General features: G+C 30.8%; 1 protein-coding gene across 1 annotated transcript in view; it reads right to left on the bottom strand.

The window, feature by feature from the left end:
* The window catches only part of Smp_168960 (multiple pdz domain protein, putative), a gene marked incomplete at both ends in the record, with an annotated part of 29,520 nt that extends 18,708 nt beyond the window's left edge, over positions 1-10,812 (bottom strand). The window contains 5 exons of the mRNA XM_018792419.1: positions 1,949-2,066; positions 4,317-4,424; positions 6,124-6,222; positions 8,989-9,162; positions 10,684-10,812. Of these exons, the coding sequence (XP_018644016.1) occupies positions 1,949-2,066; positions 4,317-4,424; positions 6,124-6,222; positions 8,989-9,162; positions 10,684-10,812 (628 nt within the window). The remainder of the gene's footprint in view (positions 1-1,948; positions 2,067-4,316; positions 4,425-6,123; positions 6,223-8,988; positions 9,163-10,683) is intronic.
* Positions 10,813-12,107: the final 1,295 nt, after the last annotated feature.

Raw genomic sequence — 12,107 nt, forward strand, 5'->3', positions numbered from 1 at the left:
ACGCCGTGAAATAGAAGCAGATATGAAAAGGATGAACAGCAACTGGAAAGAACTGGAAAGGAAGGCTCAGGACAGAGTTGGATGGAGAATGCTGGTGAGCGGCCTATGCTCCTCGACGAGGGGTAACAGGCGTAAGTAAGTAAGTAAGTAAATATTTATTTCTTAGGTATTATATGAGTCAATGAACAAATAAGAGTACATAGACATGAATGAAGTTAATTCATTTGATTTTCTCAATGATGAACTTAAATCGAAATTGAATTCACCAGTCAATCTAAGCCAAACTAACATAGAAAACCTGGAAGCACTGGACGGCCGTTTCGTTCTAGCATAGAACTCCTCAGTAGTGAGCATCAACGACACTACAATCTCCACAAATCCGAAACTTGAACTTAAATTATTAGAAGTTATTCTCTAACATTAATAATTCACTAATCCCCTTAACTAAACAAAATATTTGATTCAGAAGACTATCTTAGGGGTAGACATTATGATTCATATCAGGAAAACATTCCATGTATACATATGATAATAAAATAATGGAAAAAAAATTAAACGTATAAGCCAAGACATTTCTTTGATTTCGTCCTACCGTTAGAATACCAAATGCAGCTTCTTAAAACAAGTGAATGTTTTATACGGACTTTAACTAACAAACGAAAACAGGACAAAGAAAAAACGTTTTAATTGTCATTCTATAACACTTAATTCAATCTTTGAAGTGGTTGGAATGTAAGTTATTATGAATATGTGGTACTGACTCAAGCACAGCAGCTGACAATGAAAATCGCATCACATCCAGTAGTACACTTCTTTAAACGATTGAAACACAAATGTACACTCGTAACCTCAGCACTAGCTTTGCTCTTTTTTAAAGCTGTTTTTTTTTCAAAACAGATAACTTTTGCCAATATAGATGTAAAACTTTGAAAACTAAACGTTTATCATACTTTTCATGTATAATACTGTTAAAACTTGTGGACTTGTGCCCCTGTCAATATATAACGTGACGATGCCGCCAATTAGTGTACAGTGAATTATCGACCTGAACAATAACGCATAAGACCTTTACGAGTAGTCAAGAGTCTTTACTGATCCTGTTAGCCCTGTCTGATAAGTCAAGAACATCAATAGCAGCCTCTGCGATATGAATCGTATATTTCAGACATACTGGGTTTATGTACCAACCAAGCAGATCACATCATCATCATCACAGAAAATAACATTTGTACAAGATTTGGTCAAACGGGGCTGTGAATGTGAGAGATAGTAGCTGATATACTGGACATAACTCAAGAATGGTAAATCGTATAATAATAGTTCATAGGTCAAAATAAAGCTTATGATAGGAGAAACATGAATACAAATAGTTTAGTTATTTAACAATCATGCAATAAAAAAAATATATGCATAGTACTTATCCAAAAAATAGATCCCAGCAGTTACCATTCATTATTCTCATTGGGATATAACAAATATAGAGTGCATTCAGTGGAAATGAAAACATGTATAATTTATTCATAATAAACACGACGATTCAATATTACACTACCGATTATGTCATATATTCATTAATTCTTCAATTACAATATGTTCTAGTGTAGATTTATTGAAACCACAGTAATTGCTAATCCATCATTACACTTCTCAGTTATTTTACTAGTCAACTAGCAGAAAACATCATAGTTCTGTTTATGTTTCCATGATAAGAAGGAGAAATAGAACAAAACTCTCAAATATCCACCAAAAAATAGGATGTCTATTGGTTTAATTGGTACCACTTTTATTTTAAATAATATAAAAAAATTCGTTAATTATTGTTTTATTTTAAAAATAAATTAATCCCTCCCACTTTGGATGGAGGATAATACGTTTAAAGTTTTGGTATTAATTAATTCTCGACAAGTATCAACTGGAGATAGAAAATTTTTAATTTCATTATCTTTACCAAGTAAAACAGACGTAAATGTATTGAGTACAGATGGATCTGAGAAACGTTTAGTTGATGGTTTTGTTTCTGCACTTGCTTGAGTATTGAAACCCCACCGTGTAACTTGTACATGAAGCTGAAAGTAAATAAACATGAAAAGATAAAAGTTGATCATATAAACGAATAGACATACTTAACACTAAGTTACATTCATCTGTGATTATCTCCCATTCAAAACAGGATAGAATTCAGGATCTTTAAGTTTTAATCTGAATATGATAACTGTAAACCACAGAGCTAGAAACAGAACCATCATCTAATTTTTGACAGTGCTATTCTCATTCCAAGTCATCGGTAAATTACTGCCTAAATCGTGATTTGGATAATCATCTAAACTACGGATTCCAATAAAATGTTAGAAAATAACAGTCTCACTGATAAGCAGTAAACAATCATTTATTAATTAGCTGTCAGCTGAATGGCTTAATCCAAAATCCTGTGAATTACCTATTCAACTAAAAGATATTTAATTAAACAGAAGTGGTCATTTACGTGATTATATAATCAGCATGATCAAATTAGGAATACATAACTGAATATTGGAAAGCATGTCATTAAAAATAATCAAGCATAATTTTCATTATTTAATCATCTAGGCAAACTTGAACAAAGGATAGCCATATTTAATCTCTTCAGGTTGTCGATTGATCTTAGTTGTTTCCATAGCAAAGTTATCTTATGTCATCAATAATTCAGAATGAGTTAAATGGCAAGTTTATTTGAAAATTGAAAATACCAAGTAATTGACGAAATAGGCATCGTCTTTTTAGTGTTATGCATAAAGGCTATGAATTTCAGAATTTGTGTTTGTAGAATTCGATTCAATGTCCCCTTGTCTTGTCTCCTTTATTGCTAAACAGATTTTTAACGTGTCATTACTACATTTTTGAAATTCAGCTAAGGTTTGGTTTTAAAATTCAGCACCAATAATGTCGTAATTATAGGTATTACAAAATTTCTGCAATCGCTTCTAGGTTTATAAAGATAAGAATAAACAGGGTAGATCTTTGCTTTCATTTTGCATTAAACATTAAGATGATTAGCATAAACATGATTAAAATGTTTTATTAGTTATAAGTTTAAGCTACTTTATTTTTCATGATATTGAAAGACTAATTTAGTGCGGAATAGGAATTATTTACTGTTTCTATGATTACTTCTCCTGTTAACGGTTTCATACATCACTTCTTGTTATATTAACTAATAAGCGATTAGAAATTAATTCATTCAAAGAGAATAACCTTTCCAATAAATCCAACATTTCGCATAACAATCTTGTTAATTAATTAATAATATTTCCTTCGCGGATGATCAGGCTCTTCTATCTCACATGAAACAACAAATGCAGGAGAAGACGACCAGTGTAGCAGTAGCCTCAGCAGCAGTAGGTCTCAATATAGACAAAGGGAAAAAAAGATTCTCCGATACAACAGAGCATGCATCAATCGAATCACACTTGACGAAGAAGCTTTGGAGGATGTATGAACCTCTATATATCTGGGCAGCATCATTGATGAACAGGGTGGATCTGATGCAGATGTGAGGGCGCGAATCGGCAAAGCAAGAGCAGCATATTTACAACTGAAGAACATCTGGAACTCAAAACAATTGTCAACCAACATCAAGATCAGAATTTTCAATACAAATGTCAAGGCAGTTCTACTTTATGGGGCGGAGACGTGGAGAACTACGAAAGCCATCATCCAGAAGATACAAGTGTTTATTAACAGTTGTCTACGCAAAATACTTCGAACTCGTTGGCCAGACACCTTCAGCAACATTCTACTGTAGGAGAGAACAAACCAGATTCCATCCGGCAGAAGAAGAAATCAGGGAGAAGCGCTGGAAGTAGATAGGACACATATTGAGGAAAGCACCGAACTGCGTCACAAGGCAACTACTCACATGGAATCCTCAAGGTCAGGAGAAAAGAGGAAAACCAAAGAACACATTACGCCGAGAAATGGGAACAGATATGAGAAGAATGAACAACAACTGGTTAGAACTAGAAAATAAGGCTCAGGACAAAATGGTTTGGAGAATGCTGGTCGAAGGCCTATGCTTCATTGGGGGTAACAGGCGTAAGTAAGTAAGTAACTTCCTTGAAAAAGCTTGGACCAGATTGCCAGGCAAGACGTAAGATTTACTTCAAATTCATTCTCTAAGATTTTACAAATACATTCTTCCTACTTAATATCTTACATCAACTGGGCACCCAAATACTGTAAAATAATTCAATCAAATTTAGACGAAAGTTGTTTTATATTATTTTGGAATAACCTTTCCATTTTAAAATTAACTGATCAAATGTAGAAAATAAACTTACAACATGCTTTGCAGATCGTATCCAATCTACCACTGTATCGTAAGATGCATGAGTCACATCTTTTTTGTTTATTTTAATTAATTGATCACCAGGACACAAAATACCATCCTTAAAATATACAATAGAAATTACAACAAGACTCTTTACAAAAACCATGTTATTCATATGAATACTTATTTTAAAATATCAACAAAATATCAATGAAAGTTTTCAAAATGTAGGTTCCGAAAAAGCTAAATCTAAGTTTAAACTGTCATAGAAATGTAAAGTGATTCTATTAAATCTATTAAATTCCATCCATGTATTCGACTAAAATTTGTGTTTTCTACATACCATACTTCGATGATCTGACAGTTGTAATCTGAAGTTCAAATCATTCCTTTTTGTTATTTCCGACTTCAAATAATTTTGATTTATATAAAGTAAATCCTTAACACAAACCAATAATTCATTTTAAAAAAATATTGGGATATAGAACATTTATCTTGTCTATGCATAGAACTATGTAATGATTTACACTATTATTACGCCTGCTTGGCTTCTGATAATTCTATTTCTTTTCTTATTTTGCAGTAATCATAAAATTTAGTTTATATCAGAATAATTTAGCTATTTTTCATTAATTATTAGTACTATGGTGTGTGCTACTGATCTCGACAGGTATAAATAGTATGTATTATGAATAGGGAGTAAAATGTCTGGTGGCAGAAGGTTAAGAAGATTGAAGAAAAGAGAACGATAACAGAGAATGATTACTGTGGAAATGAAAGAACAGTGAAATCTTAGACGATTGATTGATATTTACAAAAGGAACAATCAAGTTTGAAACAGTCGATTGATATTTTGCAAATTCAATATTTACTGTATGATTCTCAAATTTTACTAAGATGTTCTGTAGTTTTGTATTCAGATACATAAACTTCTGTTCTCGTTCACTACAGTACTCTAGGATAAAATTTGTCATTTACTAAAAGTAGTAAAGTACTATAGAGAATAGAATTACAATTAGAATATCTTTGTGATATCATAAGGTATATGAACGTCTTTTATATAACCTATTTCAATCTTTATAATTTTGAATACCTTTGATAAGATGAATTTATGTGAACAGAATATCGATAGAAAATAGACAGTTTGTAATTTATTCGCATAACATTTCAATGAAATTTTGTTTTATTCAGGTATATATAAACTAAGTTATCAAATACAAATTTGGTACAACTAACAATATGAATGTGATCTTCTGAATCGTATTTACATCAAATGACAAGATAGTATTGCCGATAGACAAATGAAAAAAACAATAATGTTTCTTATTTCTATATAAAGAAAAATATGAGCATTTTCACCAATCGTCGATTTACAAGTGCTTAATGAAAGATTGTTAGTATTCTGGTAAAGTGTGCGAATAGGTTGTATAAATGTATGTTAACTTTGTATCACCTAGGATGCTCAGATTCACTGTAATAAATATCTATAATGTTGGGATGAGGTGAGAAATATCAGATAAATGCATAAACTGATATCAACACTAGATCCATAATAAATGTGCAAATGAAGAAACTTCGAAATAAATAATTTACTTTTAGATTATTTAATGTTTGTGTCATTTAGTGTTGTCTGTATCGCTTAGTGTTTATTAGACTGATAAACTTACAAGTTCTTTATATTTCTCGAACATGTCACCTATTTTGGTATCTGAATGATATTTATTTATATTAAATAGCATGCCACTTATTAAGTAATAATGTCCCAACTTTAATAAACTGAAATCGTAAATGCGCACAAAAATTTTACTAAAACATACTTTATCAGCAGGGCCACCTTCAACGATTTGTTTAATATAAATTCCTTCTTCATTTGTTGCACTACGTTCCATTATTGCGAATCCAAATCCTTTAGAACCCTAATTAAAAATATTACAAAATGCTAATGATTTTTTGTCAATAAATTCCTAGTTACAAAGTTCTGTCTGTGAAATTTTTAATCACTTATACATATTAAGCATCATGAACTATAAACTCCTTATCAATGAAAGAATCTGTATACTTTATATGCAGTAAATAATTTAACTCATTACAGCTGAAACATCTTAAGCTCTAATTCAGAACTAATCTTTATTTTCATGATTCAGATAATTAGCTTGTGGTGGTCGATATTCGATATTATCCCTAAACTTCGTATGTTGTTGGTCCTGATAACCGTTACTCGATAACCCCCCAACGGTGTATAAATCAGAAGGCGAATACGAAGGGTTGATTGCGTTTATTATTGGATCACACATAGATATCCAAAATTACAGGCACGTTAAGCAAGCATGAAAGAGTAGTGCCGTAAAGCAGGCGAGTGAGCGAGAGATCAATAGATCGAGTAAGCGAGTACAGTATAGTACAGTGCAGTAAACAGGATTAAGATGTACATATATATACAAATGGAAAAGCATGAATCATCGGATCAATTAAGCAGTTAATAGTAAGGCTAGCAGAATGAACACATGCGTAGGCAGTAACCAATGCTCAAGCGTACATAATAAAGGCACAATATTATAGATAGGTTGTTGTTGTGCTAATGACTGTCCGTTAAATAAGTTAACAAAAAGGGCTTAGCCAAATTAGATGTAAACAAACTCAATTGTATGTGAGCTGCTATAAGCTAGAGGTATAAATTTCTTCTATCTTCTAAGATTTTCCTTGAAAATATCTCTATTACATATATATGATTTTGTTTACTACATTTCCAAAATGATAATCTAACTAACTGGTTAATCAAACTGCTATCAGATAGTATAGTTGGGTTTTGATTAAGAAGAATTTAGTTAGAATACTTTCTAACAGAAATTACAACACAGCAATAGGTGATAAGAATTCGATTATATTTATTGGATTTTATTTTTAAAAAAATTCAATCCCTAAAAATCCGTAAAACCTCTAATCTTTATAATCATATATCAATAATATGTTAACTAGGAATCCACTGAAATACAAAGTTTCTACTGTTTGGTAAGCGTAAATAAATCTATTTTAACCGAATGGAATGAAATTTGTTTATATGACAAAATTTAAACAAAGTTTAAGTAAATAATTTTCTGTATGAGAACTTTCGTCTAAATTAGAACGAATAGTTTCACAGTATTTGAGCGCCGAGATGATGTAAAACATTAAATAGAAATAATATATTTGTAAAATATCAGCGAATGAATTTGTAGTAAATCCAACGTTTCGCCTAGCAATCTGTTCCGAGCTTTTTCAAGGAAATATAATAAAACATCAAAATTATCGAATATAAATAGGTACATGGTTCTCTGGTTCATTGTATACTGAATAGGTCATCCAATCAGTGTTAAAAATGTCTAAACTAGGTATATGTATTAGTGTGTAAGAGATTTGTGATGTGAAATGAAATGTGTTAAGATAACATATTGTATATATTACGTAAGTGGTGAGAGGAGAAATTTCATTCACAATATATTGTCTCCTGTCGGTTAATTTTTAAGAAAACATACAATTTTTTTATATTTCATTTCACATCACAAATCTCTTACACACTCATACATATACCTAGTTTAGACATTTTTAACGCTGATTGGGTGACCTATTCAGTGTACAACGAAACGAAGAACCATGTACCTATTTGATGTTTGATTATATTTCCTTGAAAAAGCTTGGACCAGATTGCTAGGCGAAACGTTGGATTTACTTCAAATTCATTCGCTGAGATTTTATAAATATATTATTCCTATCAAATAATTTTCTGATTTCAAATTTTATTTGCCTGGTTGTTTTATAAGATGAAATTTTGACGGCAGTTAGTATTTGTGTGAATAATAATATTATATTTGTGAAATAATATTTTAATAATTATCATGAAGACTTACGCTATTATCTTGCTTTCCAATGACATTTTATCGAAAATTAATAAGATTAATATCACTTAAGCTGAGATATATGAGTTTAACAAACGATCCTCGAATCCGTTTTTGTCCTATAGGTTTCTAAAAGTTACCTTTTGTGTAAGGATTTCAAGTTTTTTTCAGCATCTAGTGATATTTCGGTTGAGAAGATAATCTGATGGAAATATTCCAACCATTTTCTGTGATTATCCATCGATTATAACTCACCGAGCACATCAATCACATGACTGACGTTTTTGGTGACGAAAATTGTCAATAAATCAAGGATTTTGTTAACTTCTAACTCATAAAACTATTATGTCAATGAAAGGGAGATATTAATTTCAATGAAGATATATTCTATTTGGTTTACTAAGCTTTTTCGCTAATTATCTGATCAGCTACTGTACCCTATGACAATACCAATAAAAGAAACTTGTAGTCATCAAATATTGTGGAGCCTAGTGTCATTGTGTTTTACTTGTAACCTAAAAGTTCTGGATTCACTCTTGCGTAAGGTCGGAAACGCATCCTGTTGAGAAGTCCTGAAATAATGAAACTAAAACAATCTATCACTGTTTCTTGATCTTTTAAAGCTCATCAGCTATTTTCAGTTCACGGTGAAGTTTATCCTTGAAGGAAGTCTACTCATTCTCTAAAAACTTTTATAAAACACTTATTTTGGACTTTCAGCCTTTCTTAGATAGAATAAACAAAACAAAAAACAACATTGATCAAATCTATCATAAAGTAATAAATGTTAATTGACATTTAACAACTTACTCTATACAACGTTGTAGAGTATATTTGTTGAGTTAAAGGTCCATGTGAACTACCAAATGCTAAATTCATAAACTCTATAGATTGTTTTGCTTTATTTATGTTTTTCACTGGTGATGTTAGTGCACTTGTTGTTGTATCTACACTGGGGTGTCGGCTGGATCGATCTGAAGAAGACTATTTAAAAAAATAAACATTTTAAAGGATTCAAAAAAGGCTGCATAACTTGAAGTTTCATCATCATTGATTCGCTTAGACTACTTATTTCATAATTTCTTTAACACAAGTTTATTATTCATTTGATAGATTTGACAGATCAGTTTAATTGATTGTTGATAAAGTTCAGTTGTTTTCTAAATTTTAATTAAATTTCTGAATGATGGTAAAAACATCTTATCAAAATTGAAACAAGTTGTCAAGAGTACTAGTTTTTTTTAAAATATAATAAGGTGTTGAACATTTAATATTTATTTTAGTAACCTCTATATGAGGTTGAAAAAATGAACTGAATGAGTGTATTGAAAAGTAATAGTTGAACTTATTGGTTGATCAATTTTAGACTACCACTGAAAATCTGGAAACGGCCGTTTCGGCCTAGTATGGAACTCCTCAGCAATGTGCATCCAAGATTCTACACGCGGACTCAAACCCAGGACCTTTGGTCTCATGCAGGAACGCTTAACCTCTAGACCACTGAACCAGGATCCAACGGTGTTAATGTCTAAATTTAACCCACCCACAATAAAGCGCGACCATCTTCCATTGTCTGAGGTAGATACCTGTCTCATACCCGACACGGATTGTACTCTTGTGGTCACAGATTCTCACTAGAACTCCAGGAATTCGATCTTAAACCTATTCACTAGTGAACATATGCTTATTATCAGAATAGTGGTTTGTGGAATTCAACTGTTAAAATGACTACGATCTCCACAGACCCCTATTCTGAAAATCGATAGTTGAAAAATTACATATTGCCCATTACGTATGAAAATCTTACATACTACATTTGTTTAAAAATCTCATTATTTAATTATGAGTTGAAAAAAAGGAGTATTTCGTGTAAAACTTTATCATGATAACAAATTATTCCAGTGTCACGAAGGGTAGTAATTTTAGTTTTTAGGGGAAATGTCTTTTAGTTTTTTTAGATCAGTCGAAAAATTATCATAAAGAGGATATTAATTACTGTGTATTGTAAGATTAACCAGTATATACACTTGGATATTTTGCGTAAAAAACTAACATGTTAAAAAAACATTTCAAAATAAAAATCCGATATCATGTAATTGAGCAGTAGAAATAATTATCAGGATTGATTGAAGTAGGGTAAAAAGAGTGGATAAATCTACATAATTGACTTCCAAGTGTTAAAACATGGTTCATTAAAGACTTAAAGAAGGCTTTGTATTCCTAAGAGCAAAGATGTATGCTTATGGACACCTTTCAGTAATTCGATACATGTTTTAGGCGTTTGTATCTTAAGCAGACGTATCTGGATATAAGAACTTTCGGTTGAAACTCAGTCACCATAAATATGACAAAAGAAACTTCAATCACTAGAATAAAATCAATCAAAACAATGGTGACAAATAAAAAATACAGGCTCTCTTGATAAAAATAGTACAATATAACTGACGTACAAATGATCAGTGTAAAAAGAACAAATAATTTATTAAACACACTGGAATTACTCACATCTGCATGTTGATTTGTTGCTAATGCTGCCATAAGATTTGTATTCGACGAATGACGCTGTATCACAAACCTCAATGCATTACATTTTGAACGTCTAAAAATATTGCTACTTCTTCCTATCACTTCCATATAAATAGATCTGATTAATGGAGCAGCATTCAAATGACTAAGGCCATATAAAACTTGATTATTAAGCTAAAATAGAAATGTACATATGAATGTTTTCATTTTAAAATGTTTTTCATGTAAATTTAACTAGCATTTTTATCTACATTCCCTTCCAGCTGCAATTCAACATTTAACATGGAGTACATGTTTATTGTTTTACAAACATATTGATTCACAAGTTTATAATATCATAATTGTTGTTAATATATTCGAATACAAAACATTATGGAATGATTGCTTGTAATAGACTTAGAATTCTATATAAAGAACTATAGTTTGCCAGAAAGCTATCTATTTGAATAAGACGTTTTTAGATTACATGTATAGCTCTCTATGTGATCCAGCAAAGTTTTCGTAAAATAAAAGATTTCGCCAGATGACTTAACATGATTTTTTATTCAACAAAAATCATTCAGTAACTGTTTCGTGAAATATATATATGACGATGCATATTAAGTTAAAAGTGATAAAAAATGAGCCCACACTACTACTACGAAATTATATTGAACAGTAATTTTGAAACCATTGAGTACTATAAGTTTTACGCGTATTTTCAGATCAGCACATAAGTTCATCTATTTCTATGTACTTAAACTCTTGCGACAGCCATATGTAACCGTGTCCTATTTGTAGAAATCTTGTACAATAACGGAAGTGAAAAGTAGAAAGAATATTTTTTTAAATAATGAAATAATTTGCAGTGAAGTGTATTTTAAATAAACAAATCATGAATCTAAATTTTGAAGTATCTTATTAGCTTAAAGATATAAAGGTCATGAGTATAATATATGATCGAATAGTTGATATGAACCACTAAAGAGAGGTCCTAATTCAAGTGAAAAGAACTTATCGATGGCTCTCTAATGTTCAGTGTTGTTATGACTGATTTCAGTCAATGATGGAAGTCGATTTAGTCTCCATGAAAACTTTACCTCAATGAAAATTTACATTAGGAATTAGCATAAACACTGATTGAAATGAAATCATGTTCTAACTGTTTAGATAATATATATAAAATGGTTATTATTTGGGCAAACAGACCTTTTTTAAGATATTGAGCTTACAATGTATATAACTATACCCTTTTTTTCTGTGAAATATATCCAGAGCATTTTTTGAGAAAATGATCAAAAAGAAAATTAACAAAGATGATTAAGATAAAAACAGTTATAAATTCAACTTTCATCTAACTAAATACAATATGTTTTTGATTCCTTTATATGCAGATTTTTATATCTGTTAGTAGTCAGTGTTTA

This window comes from Schistosoma mansoni, assembly GCF_000237925.1.
Source record: "Schistosoma mansoni, WGS project CABG00000000 data, supercontig 0297, strain Puerto Rico, whole genome shotgun sequence".
NCBI lineage: Eukaryota > Metazoa > Platyhelminthes > Trematoda > Strigeidida > Schistosomatidae > Schistosoma > Schistosoma mansoni.